Here is an 18,421-nt window from a genome sequence, read left to right on the forward strand (position 1 = left end):
AACGTCTGAAGTTCACCAGGGTAACTAGGAACGTTACACAACGTCTGAAGTTCACCAGGGTAACTAGGAACGGTACACAACGTCTGAAGTTCACCAGGGTAACTAGGAACGTTACACAACGTCTGAAGTTCACCAGGGTAACTAGGAACGGTACACAACTTCAGAAGTACACAAAGACACTCGGGTCCCTATGTATGTTAAGTACTTCACCATTCTGTAACGTTGAACTCACAGACTGTCAGAGTCGTCCCCACTGTAGTGTTCTGGGGCCTTGGCGAAAGTGGGCAGTTTGTCAAGGCAGATGTGGGCCGAGTCCTCCAAAGCCAGGTTTGTCAGCTCCGTCATTATAGTGTCGTAGTCGGGACGATTCTCGGGCAGGGCACTCCAACACTTACTTATTATCCCGTATCTGTGTGTGCAATGAACACAATTGTGTTATCCTGAATTACATATTTTTTCTGTCCAACTTTTAACCAATGACACTGAATACCAAATATGCGATGTTGGATTTACCCAACGAAAGTTTTACTTCTCTTCTATATTAATAGCAGTACTGTTCAACTCATTTTATGAATCTTGCATGAAATGAAACCAGAAGTAAGATTTTACATCATACAGTTTACAGTATTTAGTGCAGTATAACGACTTACAGTTCATCACTACAGTGAGGCGGGGCAGGAAGGCGGTATCCGTCTATCACTTTGTCTGGCAGTTCATCCTGACCAAAGGCTGGGTAAGGTGTGGCTCCTTTCAGTATAAAAATTAAAATTTAATGAGGGACACGACATAATTAGTAATATCACTTACCTGGTAACAATAATAGGCAGCAGGGACCATGAAAGTGTAATATCTCCCACATAACCACGCCTGGAGACCACGTGTCTGACTGCATACTGTACATATTATGGGATGGAGTAGCATACATATGGGATGGAGTACTAAAGAAATTATGGGATGGAGTACTAAAGATATTATGGGATGGAGTATCATACATATTATGGGACGGAGTACTAAACAAATAGTGGGATGGAGTACGTACTTACCAAAGTGTAATATCTCCCACAAAACCACGCCTAGAGACCAACTGTCCGACTGTGTACTGTACATATTATGGGATGGAGTATCATACATATTATGGGATGGAGTACTTACCAAAGTGTAATATCTCCCACATAACCACGCCTAGAGACCACGTGTCTGACTGTGTACTGTACATATTATGGGATAGTGATTCTGGAGCCATCCAGCGGATTGGTAAGGAGTCCTGTAAGGGAAAAGTATCATTTTTTATAACAAGATATCAAGGGAAATCTCTCAAGAAATTCAGTCAAATTTTATGTTTTTGTAAAAGTAAAGTAAATTTGTAAACTTTAAAGAGTTATATTTGACGACTGTCATCATGATCGATATACCGGAAGTTTATATACTGTTCGGAACTCTATAGCAACAGCGGAAATGTTCCGAGTAATTTGTCGCGACTATTGCATGTGCAAATTGCCGTGTTTTGTCTATTTCAGCTGGTGCACCTGTGTGCCTCGTCAGTCAGAATAAAAATCTTGACAAGACTGATTCGGCTCACCTCTTTTCTACTGTAGGAGTAGCTGTAGGTATAGGGTCACTCAACCGCAATAGAATAATGTTAGCGTAGATATTTTATCAGTCACAGTACTAGTATTTTTTTAGGAGTTTTAGAGTTGTAATTTGAACCATGTCGTCATCTATTTAATAAGCATATGGCCGTGCAGCCGTCAGTATCTCATTTCGGCATATGGCCGTGTAGCGGTCAGTATCTCATTTCGGCATATGGCCTTGTAGCTGTCAGTGTCTTATTTCGGCAAATGGCCTTGTAGCCGTCAGTATCTCATTTCGGCATATGGCCTTGTAGCCATCAGTATCTCATTTCGGCATATGGCCTTGTAGCCGTCAGTATCTCATTTCGGCATATGGCCGTGTAGCCGTCATTATACATATTCAGTTAGGCCCTGTACCACTTTGAAATAAAGCCATGTTATTGATGTGCATGTGTGCTCGAGTGTGTGACAGCGTAGTCTAAACTCATTTCCATGTGCGTATATATTTACATGTCAGATTCATACATGCCATAACTATCATAACGTAATAGCTGGCAGTGTGATCTAGTATTACACATGTGTAATAGCTGGCAGTGTGATCTAGTATTACACATGTGTAATAGCTGGCAGTGTGATCTAGTATTACACATGTGTAATAGCTGGCAGTGTGATCTAGTATTACACATGTGTAATAGCTGGCAGTGTGATCTAGTATTACACATGTGTAATAGCTGGCAGTGTGATCTAGTATTACACATGTGTAATAGCTGGCAGTGTGATCTAGTATTACACATGTGTAATAGCTGGCAGTGTGATCTAGTATTACACATGTGTAATAGCTTGCAGTGTGATCTTGGATTTTAAGGAAAGCCTGCTGGTGTTACTTACAGCCTCATACTGGTTTCGTTCTGTGACGTCCTGAGGGAAACCAAACCCGGTTAGTTTACACACGGCCCCCTTCCCTACCAACACACTGGCTGAGCGTAGTCTGTAGCACACCAACTGTAACAGGACAAAGGACATCAACACACTTAGTCTTTGTATGAGATTTTACATGCGTACCTTGTTTTATCAAAAAGAATTAAAGCATCTATCAGAAACCAAAGCGCAGACATACATTCCCCACATTAATTGATTTAAAAAGCCTTTTGAAGATTAGAGAAAGCAAGGGGTTTCAGGTTTTATGTACACAATTATGACAGCTACATGCCCACCTTGAACTTTGAGATATGCTGAAGTCCGTTGACAATCTGTGCTGACATAGCTAACATTTTATGAGCGTCAACCTTGTGGTTTTTGAGTCGTGCAGAAGACTTGGAAGATGACGTGGTGATCTCCACCCTCTGGGCCCCAGGTTGACACCTCTGGAGGAAGCTATATAGAGTACCCTCTGATGCATACTCCAACATTAAAAGCCAGGGCTCTGAAATCAGACATAAGATTACATACAGTGTGGGGTGTAACATCCATTGAGCTGTGATAATAAATACCATATAGGGTGAAACAACCAATGGGATGTAAAGTTACATACCATGTAGGGAGTAACAACCAATGGGGTATGAGGTTACATACCATGAAGGGTATAACAACCAATGGGGTGTGAGGTTACATACCATGAGGGGTATAACAACCAATGGGGTGTGAGGTTACATTCCATGAAGGGTGTAACAACCAGTTAGGTGTGAGGTTACATACCATGAAGGGTATAACAACCAATGCGATGTGAGGTTACATACCATGAAGGGTGTAACAACCAGTTGGGTGTGAGGTTACATACCATGAAGGGTATAACAACCAATGGGATGTGAGGTCACATACCATGAAGGGTGTAACAACCAGTTAGGTGGGAGGTTACATCATACCATGTAGGGAGTAACAACCAATGGGGTGTGAGGTTACATACCATGAAGGGTGTAACAACCAGTTAGGTGTGAGGTTACATCATACCATGTAGGGAGTAACAACCAATGGGGTGTGAGGTTACATACCATGAAGGGTGTCACAACCAGTTAGGTGTGAGGTTACATCATACCACGTAGGGAGTAACAACCAATGGGGTGTGAGGTTACATACCATGAAGTGTGTAACAACCAGTTAGGTGTGAGATTACATACCATGTAAGGAGTAACAACCAGTTAGGTGTGAGATTACATACCATGAAGGGTATAACAACCAATGAGTTGAATCACATTGATGTTAGCCTGCAAAACCTTGGTGACCTCCATTTCAGCGAGGAAAAACTTGCGACCTTTCTCAGTTGCTTCAGCTGTAAAAAAATATAATAAAAATAATAATCGAAGACCTTGTAGATAGGTCTTGTGATTACATTCTTACCCTGGTCAAACTAATCTATGATGTTTCTGTGTTGGATTTCTAGTCCAACCCTGTATGATTTCTATGACATCACAATGAGCTTTGGCCCCCCACCTTCAACATCATGAATTGCTTTTGATCTTTGTAAACAGTTTTATAGCCATATGAACATAGAGATAATGATAATATATACTGTGATTTTTAACTTCTTTAATAAATAGTTTTATCACATGAAAATGAACAGCTTCCACCTTCTTTTATTTTTTTTTATATTTTTTCAGAAGTACAGCCCTTTTTTGCCACATATGATCAATTGCAGGTAAGTCTTCTTGCTTATTGAAAATAAATGAACAAATCATAAAACAAAACTTAAACCAGAGGGATCTTGGCGCCCACCTTTGTATTATCTTCATTAGTTCTTTGTTAGTTCGATCTTTTCTCTTCTTTTCTCGAGCTCTAATCTGTTTGATCGAGTCATGTTAACAGTAAATGCACCTTGAGGTAACTTTTGATCTAAACTTAATACTGATGTGTATAAAAGCCAACCTTCAAAGTGAGTTTGTCATTTCACATATTTACTAGGACAGTACGTAATGTGAAAGAAATAGAATCGATCATTGCAATATGAGAAAGATCTGTTTAGTTCTTCTTTTAATCCATTTTGTTTTTATGATCAGTCTCAAAATATAACATACACAACGAGGGATCAAGGGGAACCTACATATAAAATTTGAGAAAGATCCCTCCTGTACTTGCCGAGATATAGCAATAACAAACTTTCAATATCAAAATCCAAGATGGCTGCCTGTCGGCCATGTTGTTTATCCAATCAGTCTCCAAAGTTGCACTGCACAGATAAGGACCAAGGGGAACCTTAATATAAAATTTAAGAAAGATCTCTCTGATACTTCCCGAGAAATAGCGATAACAAACTTTCAATATCAAAATCGAAGATGGCTGCCTGTCGGCCATGTTGTTTATCCGATCAGTCTCAAAAGTTGCCCTGCACAGCTAAGGACCAAGGGGAACCTGCATATTAAATTTGAGAAAGATCCCTCGGGTACTTCTTGAGAAATACCGATAACAAGAATTGTTTACGGACGGACGACGGACCACGGACGCAGGGTGATTTGAATAGCCCACCATCAGATGATGGTGGGCTAAAAATTAGTACACAACTTTATCATCACATTTATATGTTTCTTTTCTGATTTACTCATTTTCATTATTTTTTGTACTGTTATATGTTAATGTTTTCAAATCTTTTGACAAGTGGTTACAAACCCATCATTAAACTATAATGGTGGGGGGCATTGATTTCTTATGGGAACAATATTGTTTACCTTTCTCCACTAGCACTTACGCAGAAGTTTTTTGATGGCAACCCTGATAACCTCATCCCTATCGGGGAATTTCTTTATGCGTCCTTTCCACACCTCGACAAACACGCCCCGCGCCAGGAGCTCAGACTGCCGAATGTCTTTCCTAGGTATTTCCCAACACTGCCTCAGCTGGCTGTACTGGGTCGGCTGTCACAAAACAAATATATGTCATCACACCATCACAAATGTTCAAAGCTTTATCTGCCTCAGGAGTTGCTAAATCCAACATCATTAATATTCTACAAGACAATTTCATTGTTATGTTTTTATAAGATGACTGTGAGTAACTGATAATGAATTTCCAAACACTTTTTACAAATCCATATTTAATTTTGATTATTCTTTATCCTTACCATTATGCCAAGTATTTTGTCAACAGAAAATGTACTGTTGTTCAATGGTAAATTAAGCTGCATATATATTACCAGATGAAATAAATAATTCTTTCTTAATGGGAGGCATTTTAAACTGAGATTTTTACCTCATCTGCCCTCATGGGCTGAATGTTTTCATCTAATAGTTCAACCTCCTGATCATCCATCAGCTCGTCATGCATTCGGGAGAATCGCTCCTTCAACTTCTTGTCCCGCACCTAAAATTCCCAAGGTTATCACAATGACATTCAATAAATCCTTGTCCCGCACCTACAATTCCCAAGGTTATCACAATGACCTTCAATAAATCCTTGTCCTGTACCTAAAATTCCCAAGGTTATCATAATGAACTTCAATAAATCCTTGTCCCGTACCTACAATTCCCAAGGTTATCACAATGAACTTCAATAAATCCTTGTCCCACATCTACAATTCCCAAGGTTATCACAATGAACTTCAATAAATCCTTGTCCTGTACCTACAATTCCCAAGATTATCACAATGAACTTCAATAAATCCTTGCCCCATACCTACAATTCCCAAGGTTATCACAATGAACTTCAATAAATCCTTGTCCCACATCTACAATTCCCAAGGTTATCACAATGAACTTCAATAAATCCTTGTCCCACATCTACAATTCCCAAGGTTATCACAATGACCTTCAATAAATCCTTGTCCCGCACCTACAATTCCCAAGATTATCACAATGACCTTCAATGTCAAGTTTGGTTGGTCTAGCAGTTATAGTTTCAGAGAAACTAACTTAAATATAAAAACTTAACGTTGATGGAGATACTGACAAAGTCAATGGACCATGAAAGGTAGGCCGCATCCAGCATTTAATGCATGGGTTGAGATTACTACCTAAGATACATGTATGGTCCAAGTTTGGTTGGTCTAGCACTTATACTTTCAGTGAGGTTGGTCTAGCACTTATACTTTCAATGAAACTAACTTAAACGCAAAATCTTTATGTCGCGCTGCCGACACCAGTGGCGGAAAAACAACACCTAAATAAGTCTTGCTTCCACAACTTTGTGGCGGTGAGACAAAAATTAAAATAGCAAAACACTTTTTCTGATTCTGAATTTGAACACGTTCAAAATGAGAGAGCTGCCAGGGGCACCATGTACGCCTGACAAACAATGCATAATGATTTTAATTTTTGAAACGGTGACCTTGACCTCAATTGTATTCTTTAATTTGCATCCACTAGGGCAACCCGCACACCAAGTTTGAAACTTGCATGATCAATCGTTAACAAGACAATACAGAACTATGGACAGACAGATGGATGCATTGGACATCCTTTGGGATAGCTCTATTCCCCCTGAATTTCTTTCGGGGGGATGAACACTTGGTGATGAAGAGACCACAGACAGATGTCAGATATCACCTTTGTAGAGAGAGCATTATTTTGATTACAAACAAACATCAACATTCACCTATATCTGTATGCATTGTCTTTGTGCTACTATTAGTACAGGATAGTGTTTCACCGTCAACTCACCTTGAACTTCATGGCGAGGAAGATAAACACGATGATGAGAATTACAGCAAGTCCAGCGGTAGCCATGGCACCCACAGCGTAAGGGGAAACTGGAAAGCAGACAAGATCATGATGAGATATAAACAATGTTAGTTATACAGCAACATGTCTTCCTGATAGTGATGAGGTTTAAACAATGTTAGTTATACACCAACAAGCTTTCATCATTGTACAAATGTTTCATGTTATTTTATCGCACCTGTATCCATATGTATACAAAAAGTACAAAACATTCTTGTTTCCCATGTATATTTCAATTCAGTTTGTTAAAAGACACAGAGCTTTGAATCTGTCCTAACCAACCTATACGAGCAGCACTGAGAGTTACCTACCCTGACTTACTCTCTGGTTTGTGGTTTGTCCTGACCACCCTACATGAGCAGCACTGGGAGTTACCTCACCTGACTTACTCACTGCTTTGTGGCTTGTCCTTACCAACCTACACGAGCAGCACTGGGAGTTACCTACCCTGACTTACTCACTGCTTTGTGGCTTGTCCTTACCAACCTACATGAGCAGCACTGGGAGTTACCTCACCTGACTTACTCACTGCTTTGTGGTTTGTCCTGACCACCCTACATGAGCAGTACTGGGAGTTACATCCCCTGAATTTTAATACTCTCTGGTTTGAGGTTTGTCCTGAACACCCTACAATAGCAGCACTGGGAGTTACCTACCCTGACTTACTCTCTGGTTTGAGGTTTGTCCTGACCACCCTACACGAGCAGCACTGGGAGTTACCTCCCCTGACTTACTTTCTGGTTTGTGCTGACTAACCTACACGAGCAGCACTGGGAGTTACCTACCCTGACTTACTTTCTGGTTTGTGGTTTGTCCTGACCAACCTACACGAGCAGCACTGGGAGTTACCTCCCCTGACTTACTTTCTGGTTTGAGGTTTCCACTTTCCTCCTTCTTCTTTGATTTACCATTCTGTTGGTCGTAGGACGAGTCACTACCCTGGTGAGCTATGAAGTACCGGTAGCCAACTGACGGAGGTGTCGCAACTAAATGAAAGTTTTCATGATCTTATAAGCAAAAAAAATCTGATGATAATTGCACATAACATATACCAAAACTGTCCATAAAAATCTGCAGAGCTATCGACTGCTTTACATTATTTATTGGCATAAAAAGACAAAGCAATAAATCATGCTATCCCTCAAACAAACATGAATTATCGATATTCTTACTATTATTTTTCAAAGATTTTCAAATATCTGCATGAAATTGGTTTACACCATCAAACTTTATATTTCTTAATTCTTCGTATAACAATATCTGACCATTTCCAGTGAACTCTTGTGTACACCTATCAAACTTTTACTGTTGAGTTTGTTTTTGGTGTACTTAATTTTGTAACTGTCCTGTATTGTTGTTAGGCCCAATATGACTTCACTATTGCTGGGCCATTAAACAATTAACAAACTAACAATTACTTTTGATCATGAGATATTAGTTCTATGTAAGTTAGATATCTTGTTTGACCTATTTGAACTTTGTTTTGATCAAGCAGATAATTAAAAGGCACCTTGAAATTTGAGATAGATTACTCAAAAACTTTCTGAGAAATAGCAACAACAGACAGATTTCTCCAGTTCTATTTGCAAAATATCTGTATCAAACTTTAACTGTCAATATCTAAGATATCAAGCTAGAAGCCGCCTTGTTCATGTACAAAACAGGTAAATTGTTTGAGTACAGGCGATGGAGGGAAGACGATTTGAACAGCCCACTATATGTTGATGGTGTGATAGAAGTCCTATTAATGGTAGAACAGCCCACTATATGTTGATGGTGTGATAGAAGTCCTATTAATGGTAGAACAGCCCACTTTATGTTGATGGTGTGATAAAAGTCCTATTAATGGTAATTTATGATGCAGGTGTCCTGCAATAAAATATTAACCAATAAAGACTTTATGTTGTCATGATGAGGTAACTTGAGAAACTTGTTTACCAATAAATACGTCAATCATGATGAGCTTCGTTTTCTGGAATTTGGTTCCGTTGATGACATTTGTGACGGTACAAGCATAGGTTCCGGCATTTGAAGGCTGGGCGTTACGGATCGTGTAGCGACTGATGTGTGACACATCGAGAGCGGGTCGACTCATATTCTTCGGCGTAAACATCCAGTGGAAATTAGGTGAAGGGTCACCTTTGGCGTGACACAGAAGTTTGATGTCTGTTCCGGACTTGTAATTATTTTTGTGAGAGTGTGGTACTACGTCGACAGCTAGCAGGTGAACAGGTGCTGGAACAGTTAATATTGACAATTATCAGGTGAACAGGTGCTGGAACAGTTAATATTGACAATCATCAGGTGAACAGGTGCTGGAACAGTTAATATTGACAATCATCAGGTGAACAGGTGCTGGAACAGTTAATATTGACAATCATCAGGTGAACAGGTGCTGGAACAGTTAATATTGACAATCATCAGGTGAACAGGTGCTGGAACAGTTAATATTGACAATCATCAGGTGAACAGGTGCTGGAACAGTTAATATTGACAATCATCAGGTGAACAGGTGCTGGAACAGTTAATATTGACAATCATCAGGTGAACAGGTGCTGGAACAGTTAATATTGACAATCATCAGGTGAACAGGTGCTGGAACAGTTAATATTGACAATCATCAGGTGAACAGGTGCTGGAACAGTTAATATTGACAATCATCAGGTGAACAGGTGCTGGAACAGTTAATATTGACANAAGGGGGGATTTATGCGCATCGAATTCGCGCCGGGTAACAATTCGCTCTGACCGGGAAAACAGTTTTGACTGTTTCACCCCTACAGGCGAAATTGGACAAAAAGCCAGAAACAGTCAAAAATGACTAATTATAATTTATATAGACTATTGGGTAATAATTAATATTGACAATCATCAGGTGAACAGGTGCTGGAACAGTTAATATTGACAATCAGCAGGTGAACAGGTGCTGGAACAGTTAATATTGACAATCATCAGGTTTGTTCTTTTATCACGACTCACAAACAACAATGTTTGTTTACTGTGTAACAAGAGAATGCCACTGAGAATTCATTTGTTTACTGTATATCAAGAAAGTGTCTCAGTGAAGGATTAACATTCTACTAGTAGTAAAATTATTAACCCTTCGCAGTAGAAATTGTTTCTACGTTAAGTTGTGTACCAATGCCTGATGTCAGGATAAAATCAACCCTCAATACAGTGAGTGAAAATGGTTGTCATTACCGAGAGAACATTTCCTTGAATACAGTATTATTTATAATGTATCGTATTTGTATATATTTTCACCATGCTCTACTTGCATTAATAATAAAACCTGAACTTTCATTCTACTCCCAGCGACCCTTGACCTCCCGTTCAACACACATACTCACAGTGAGCCTTAAGCTGTTTTTAAACTCACAGTAAACTTTAAGTGGAGGTGTCGTAGAGCAGTAAGATGAAAATATTTGTTGATATTCAATGTGACAATAGTAAACATGGCCGTCGTCCTCGTATGTCGCCAGGAACGACATCGTCGACACCACATAGGTATCGTTATGCTCTATGGTTGTCTGATTAAGTTGTTTATTTCCGTGTCGCCATGACAACACAGGTGCTTCACTGCCCCTGTATTTGACGTGACATTCAAATTTGGCCTGTTCCTGGTTCACAAAGTTCAGTGGATTCTTCAGGTTCAAGCATCCCATGGAATCTGAAAAATAAATAGGTTCAAGGGTGTTCAGTTATGAACAGAAGTTGAGATGTTCAGACTGCCCATCATTAAGATGTTCAGACTGCCCATCATTAAGATACTTCTGCGATATATAGACATATTTGGGATGCCCATGGGGGAGATTCTGTGTGCTCAAATTTAAAAACATCAATAAAATGTTTCTATTTATGTTACCCCTATGGACAAAAAATAGCACTTAAAAATGACATTTTCCGTTGTTCTGTCAGATGAAATCATTAGATCTTAGAATATACAAAAAGTGGATCAAATCTACTCGCTGAAACAAAGTGTTTAATTTTAGGATTCAAATCGGAAGTCTCCCGTCCTCCATACAACTTGGGTTAATTGGTAGGTACGTACATGTACAGAGGTCTGATATGAGATTAATCTGTTTACACAGCTATCCTTGCAGATTCAGGGAAATAATAGACCTGTAGTATCCCACTGAGTGTTATCATGACAGATGACTAACAACCAGGGATTTATTTCTGTGTCTTCTGCATTGGGGTAATTGAACAAGAGGCCCAAGGGCCTTATAGCGGTCACCTGAGTTATATCATAGGTACTGGTAGCTTTATTTTATTGTTTAGATGTGATGTGGAAATCAGCATGTAAACTAAGTGAAATACAATACTTGTCACTTCATCAAAGGATAAGACTTTGAAAATATTGGTAAATGTTCCATTTGGGGCCCCGCCCTAGCCCCTGGGGAGGGGGCAGGAATCCCAATTTTACAAAGTAATACTCTCATTCACCAAAGATGATTCTGACTAAGTTTGAGTAATTTTCTGCTGAAAATGGATAAAATATACCCAAAAGTGTTATTTCCCTATATAAACTATAGTAAACTTTACCCCCTCCCCAAGGGAGAATGGATAGCTCGGGGGTCCTGAAATTTACAATTTAAGTAAAGCCCCTGATGATTTTCTTTCCATGCAGAGAATATGAATGTAGTACCTCTGAGTCTGGAGGAGACAATTTTTGAAATATTGGTTAATTTTCCCTTTGGGGCCCCGCCCTCGCCCCAGGGGTTGGGGTAGGAATCTCAATTTTACAATTTGAAACCATCTTCCTCCAAGGATAATTCTCACCAAGTAAAAATAATTTCCTACAGAAAGTTGTCAAAATATACCCAAAAGTGCTATTTCCCTATATAAACTATAGTAAACTTTACCCCTTCCCCAAGGGAGAACATATAGCTTGGGGGTCCTGAAATTTACAATTTAAGTAAAGCCCCTGATGATCTTTCTTTCCATGCAGAGAAAATGACTGTAGTACCTCTGAGTCTGGAAAAGAAGATTTTTGAAATATTGGTTAATTTTCTCTTTGGGGCCCCACCCTGGCCCCAGGGGTTGGGGTAGGAATTCCAATTTTACAATTTTGTAGCCTCATCTACCAAGGATGATTCTGACCAAGTTTGAACAAAATCCATCCACTGGTTCTTGAGAAGAAGTTGAAAATGTGAAAAGTTTATGCACGACGGTTGACGGACGACGGACGACGGACGGAAAGCGATTAGAATAGGTCACTTGAGCAAAGCTCAGGTGACCTAAAAAGACAAAACTGAATTGCTGCCCTAATTGGAAAATTTGCGATATATTTTCCTTTCTGTCCTACTCTTCTGTTTTATTTCAGCGTTGGCACTCATGACTGTTGTGGCGATGTTAATTGCTTCTACAGACACCTGTCCCTGATCATACTATTACCCAAACAAGACTTCTAGGTGAGACATCTTTTATCTATTTTAAAGTAGGGAAAAGTAAATATCTGAATTTTACTTTTAGTCATCTGCTTAATACCACTGATGAACAACTCACCAGCCACCCGTTTGTATTGATAAGGAGAGAAAGGTAAAGATAAGATCTGATTTTTTTTTTTTACTTTCCCCCTATACGTACCAATGACAAACAATTCTGCAGCAGCCATTGACCCCGAGCCCTCCATGACACAGGAATATGTCCCTGCGTCCCCAACATGGACACTGTCCCCCACCTGTAGGTTGAAGATGACCAACTCGATCCCGGACCTCGTCCCGTACTTATAGGGATCAGAAGTCCATGACAGGCGGGGCATGGCCGACCCATCACTTGTCAGATTCAGGATCTTTAAGGACTGTGACGTGTCCTGACCCAGCGGAGTGAAAAACCAGTCGACTGTGTAGGGTTCTATGACATCATGCAGGTTGATCATCTGTTTTCCGTCATCAAGAATGTTGCAGGAAAACGTTCGGTTAAATCCTATGTATCCTGCTGAATTCTTTGGGCCAGTGAGTTCCAGTTTTCCTGAAATAAGAAGTTAAAAAGAAATAATAACTTTCTTATCTACTTTTCAATTTATATTAAGTTATTATCACCAAACATGTATTATTTTCTGAATGCATGCACTTTTCAGATGAACAACGATGGAGCGGTGGGTAATGTACTTGTCTTTCACCACTTGAGGCAGCTGGGGTTCAATTCCCCAATTGGATGTGAAATGGTATGGGGTTATTACCAGTCCAACCTCATGCTTTTCTCTGGGTATGCCTCAATTTACTCAATATAACTTTAAATGGTGAGTTACTGTTAATTAATTTTCCCTTATACTTTAAATTTTTCACAAACTTGATATCAGCAGGTTCCTCGAGAAATCCTAATTGGGCGAATAATGTAGATTGCTTTTCAATATTGTTAGTAATTACGCATGTGATTAAAGATTAATAATTTAATAAATATTCGCAGAAGATTTAAATTTCCATAGCAAAAATGGATCTCTGCAAAATTGCAAAATCATTTAGAGTTCGTTTGAATGCTGGTCTTCAAATATCCTACTGTGACAATGGGTTAACAAAAGATAGTGTTACTATAGGGTTTAATTAGGGTTAACTGTTTCAACCAACAGGAGGCCTGTTACATATAACTAATCATCCGAAATCTGACACGTGGGCTGGTTTTGGTTTCATGTTGTTTATCGTCCTACCAACTCATTGACCCCTGAAATTTCATAATGAACTATTCCAACCTTTGAATTGGAAGTGTTCAAATGCGTCTTCATGGGTGATTGAGTTAACAGCTACAGCCATTTCAGGACGTGCCTCCATGTGTGTTATGCCTGGCCTGCATGCGTGTATGAGTGCTGGATACAGGGTATGTTGGTGCCTCCTTGTGATAGCGCCGATCTGATGCCGACTTTATAGTGCTATCTCACTGACCCTCCATGTTGAAGGCACCGAGCACCGCTCTCCGCCTGGTCACATAGTACTGACAATGGGTGAGTCAGTTGTTACCATTCCTCTTAATGCTCAAAAGCGAGGTATTGCCAAGTAAGGCGTCAGGAAATGAAAGAATGTAGAAGTAGAGATAAAGATAAAGATCCCAAGTATTGGAATCGACTGCCGTTGATATGGCATGAAGGGACCTGAGAGATATCATTAAGAGAATGTGTTCTGTTCACTAAACATGCATAACATTAACTCTTTAAAATTATTACATTTGGTGATACAATTGATAACTATATTTACTGTAGTTAGCATCCAGGGTGGGCACATGAAACATTGGATTCAGGGGCATTTATTACGATAAAAAACAAACGAAAAAAGTAAAATAAATTTGGTGATGGCAGTTGCTGTACGAGGCAATATAAGTATATACTGTTGGACACAATCTGAGGGAGAATTCCAAAATTATTTTCTCCCCCCACCTCCATTAAACACTTGGATACATTGTTGTCAGATCATGATACTGTAATAGTAGAAGGGGAGGTAAGTATCAGAAAGGGTCAATACTAGGAATACCATAACACATGTTGATAGACAAAGACATGCTACTTATATCACATCATTTAACTTATTGTCCCTTTCCCCACTTCTTGGGTAAATTTCAGGGTCAACAGGGTCAAACACTCCCTGTAAAACACTATCAACGTAGACATTTAAATAACATCCCTCTATTTATCAAAGGTTTGTAGAGTGTGTACTAAAACAATATCTCACTACAAAGTTCTCCCTACTGGATGTCAGTAGGAGACATCACAGTATACAGAAAGCTGCAATGCCTCACAGTAAAAACTTATGTTTGAACATGTGACATTTCCCAGACAATAATCATTAATTGATTATATAGAAATGTAGGTACAGAACTGTCCAAACATTTCCTGGTGGATCTATGTGTAGGATGTAACACTTTTTATCAGGACACACATGATAACCAATCAACAAAACATTTCAAGGTCCTTTTTTTTCTTTTTCCAAAGTGATTGCAGTATATCTATTCTGCCATTCAACACTTAATCCTATTATAATATCAAAGCTCCCTATAATGACAACAAACCCCTTTGTAATGTAAAAGCCCCTATAATGACACCAAACCCTTTTACAATGTAAAAGCCCCTATAATGACACCAAACCCCTTTATAATGTAAAGGCCACTATAATGACACCAAACCCCTTTGTAATGTAAAAGCTCCCTATAATGACACCAAACCCTTTTATAATGTAAAAGCCCCCTACAATGACACCCAACCCCATTTGTAATGTAAAAGCCCCTATAATGACACCAAACCCCTTTATAATGCAAAAGCCCCTACAATGACACTATACCCCTTTGTCATGTAAAAGCCCCTATAATGACACCTAACCCCTTTGTAATGTAAAAGCTCCCTATAATGACACCAAACCCTTTTATAATGTAAAAGCCCCCTACAATGACACCCAACCCCATTTGTAATGTAAAAGCCCCTATAATGACACTAAACCCCTTTATAATGTAAAAGCCCCCTATAATGACACTTAACCCTTTTATAATGTAAAAGCCCCTTTAATGACACCAAACCCCTTTGTTATGTAAAAGCTCCCTATCATGACACTAAACCCCTATAATGAAAAAGCCCCCTATAATGACACCAAACACCTTTGTAATGTAAAAGCTCCCTATAATGACACTATACCCCTTTGTAATGTAAAAGCCCCTATAATGACACTAAACCCCTTTGTAATGTAAAAGCTCCCTATAATGACTCCAAACACCTTTGTAATGTAAAAGCTCCCTATAATGACCCTAAACCCCTTTATAATGTAAAAGCTCCCTATAATGACACTAAACCCCTTTATAATGCAAAAGCCCCCTATAATGACACCAAACACCTTTGTAATATAAAAGCTCCCTATAATGACACTAAACCCCTTCATAATGTAAAAGCTCCCTATAATGACACTAAACCCCTGTATAATGCAAAAGCTCCCTATAATGACACCAAACCCCTTTGTAATGTAAAAGCTCCCTATAATGACGCTATACCCCTTTGTAATGTAAAAGCCCCTATAATGACACTAACCCCCTTTGTAATGTAAAAGCCCCTATAATGACACTAAACCCCTTTGTTATGTAAAAGCTCCCTATCATGACACTAAGCCCCTTTATAATGTAAAAGCCCCTATAATGACACTAACCCCCTTTGTAATGTAAAAGCCCCTATAATGACACTAAACCCCTTTGTTATGTAAAAGCTCCCTATCATGACACTAAGCCCCTTTATAATGTAAAAGCCCCTATAATGACACCAAACACCTTTGTAATATAAAAGCTCCCTATAATGACACTAAACCCCTTTGTAATGTAAAAGCTCCCTATAATGACACCAAACACCTTTGTAATATAAAAGCTCCCTATAATGACACTAAACCCCTTTAAAATGTAAAAGCCCCTATAATGACACTAAACCCCTTTATAATGCAAAAGCCCCCTATAATGACACCAAACCCCTTTGTAATGTAAAAGCCCCCTATAATGACACCAAACCCCTTTATAATGCAAAAGCCCCTATAATGACACTAAACCCCTTTGTAATGTAAAAGCTCCCTATAATGACACTAAACCCCTGTATAATGCAAAAGCTCCCTATAATGACACCAAACCCCTTTATAATATCAAAAGCCCCTATAATGACACTAAACCCCTTTGTAATGTAAAAGCTCCCTATAATGACACCAAACCCCTTTGTTATGTAAAAGCTCCCTATAATGACACTAAACCCCTTTATAATGCAAAAGCCCCTATAATGACACTAAACCCCTGTATAATGCAAAAGCTCCCTATAATGACACCAAACCCCTTTATAATGCAAAAGCCCCTATAATGACACTAAACCCCTTTATAATGCAAAAGCCCCTTATTATGACACCAAAGCCCTTTATAATGCAAAAGCCCCCTATAATGACACCAAACCCCCTTATAATGTCACCAAGCCCCTTATAATACCATCAAATCCCTTATAATAATACCAAACCCCTTTATAATGCCAAAGCCCCAGATAATGACACCAAACCCCTTGATAACAACAAACTATTGCCCATGGAATGATGACAGCAGAACAAGGTTTCACTGTAACTCGACGATAAGTGGAATTAAACTCAATAGCGATCTGCTACTGTATGTATGTGTTTTACCATCATAGATAAATGACATTAAACCCTCTATACCATGTCTATCCCTTCAATGTAATTATGTAGCTCTCCATCAGACGGAACTTTGAAAAGATAAATTGCTCGATCCCGACAACAGGACGTAGGTGATCAGAGCCTCACTCCCACAACAGGACGTATCTGTTTGTGATGAGTCAGACAAACACTGGTCAGGTGACGGGAGTCAAGGCAACAGGTAGACTTACATAATTTTGTAACGGGAGTCAAGGCAACAGGTAGACTTACATAATTTTGTAAAGTTTTTTATTTTTACGAATTATAATGTTTCCTGCAGTGAGATATTAGGAACTGAAATGTATCGAAATAATCTCTAAAATTGATCTGTGAAAAAAAACCCAGATAAATACTGATATATATACCTAACATACATGCATACATGCACCAACACTAGCATCATTTTATAGAACAGGTTTCCACTGGGATTTACATTTAGACTATTGCTATAGGGGTAACAGTGGTATAGCATGATGGGACACGTTAATCAGCAGATACAATCTAACAGCCCCCACAGCCGGCCCTGTTCTCAGCAAACACTGCCTGCATGTTGACTGAGCTATTGTATATATGCATGCTAGAACAATTTGACACAGAAATATAGTCACATACTACCATGGTAAGAACTGCAAAATCAATTTACAGAACCCATATATCCCTATAGAGGTGTCTAATTTAAGGTTCACCCTAGACCAACAAAATTACAAGCCTAATGCCGTAGTCAACAGTGATCTTTCAGTCTGATTTGTAGAGGACAATTACTCAGCAAATAAAGCTGATATTCAAATAACAATAATTTAATACATAAATGTAGATATATACACACAAATCATCAGCATCAAACTTTGTACTATATAACAAGAGGCCCATGGGCCTTAACGGTCACCTGATATATTTATACAGAGAGTTGATTTCGTTTTTAACATGAACAGAAATATTATTCAAAGTGACAAAAAACAATAAAACCACCTTATTCAATATCAAGCATACAGATTTCAGACTAAAAAGGATTTGAAACTAGCACCTCTGATTCTAAACAAGGAAAATGAAGAAATTTTAGCACACT

The 18,421-nt window shown here is 38.9% G+C and overlaps 2 protein-coding genes across 2 annotated transcripts in view; both read right to left on the bottom strand.

The window, feature by feature from the left end:
* The window catches only part of LOC110457853 (adhesive plaque matrix protein-like), a 4,018-nt gene extending 3,805 nt beyond the window's left edge, over positions 1-213 (bottom strand). The window contains exon 1 of the mRNA XM_021509295.1: positions 206-213. Within this exon, the coding sequence (XP_021364970.1) occupies positions 206-213 (8 nt within the window). The remainder of the gene's footprint in view (positions 1-205) is intronic.
* LOC110457860 (fibroblast growth factor receptor 4-like) overlaps positions 186-18,421 on the bottom strand; it is a 55,021-nt gene continuing 36,785 nt past the window's right edge. The window contains exons 2-14 of the mRNA XM_021509304.1: positions 12,803-13,186; positions 10,593-10,883; positions 9,152-9,448; positions 8,077-8,199; positions 7,154-7,242; positions 5,748-5,858; positions 5,248-5,413; positions 3,727-3,837; positions 2,786-2,994; positions 2,460-2,573; positions 1,153-1,264; positions 651-747; positions 186-409 (exon numbers count right to left, since the gene is read on the bottom strand). Coding sequence (XP_021364979.1) covers positions 229-409; positions 651-747; positions 1,153-1,264; positions 2,460-2,573; positions 2,786-2,994; positions 3,727-3,837; positions 5,248-5,413; positions 5,748-5,858; positions 7,154-7,242; positions 8,077-8,199; positions 9,152-9,448; positions 10,593-10,883; positions 12,803-13,186 — 2,285 coding nt within the window. The 3' untranslated portion in view covers positions 186-228. The remainder of the gene's footprint in view (positions 410-650; positions 748-1,152; positions 1,265-2,459; positions 2,574-2,785; positions 2,995-3,726; positions 3,838-5,247; positions 5,414-5,747; positions 5,859-7,153; positions 7,243-8,076; positions 8,200-9,151; positions 9,449-10,592; positions 10,884-12,802; positions 13,187-18,421) is intronic.

This window comes from Mizuhopecten yessoensis, unplaced genomic scaffold (assembly GCF_002113885.1).
Source record: "Mizuhopecten yessoensis strain PY_sf001 unplaced genomic scaffold, ASM211388v2 scaffold9341, whole genome shotgun sequence".
Lineage (NCBI taxonomy): Eukaryota > Metazoa > Mollusca > Bivalvia > Pectinida > Pectinidae > Mizuhopecten > Mizuhopecten yessoensis.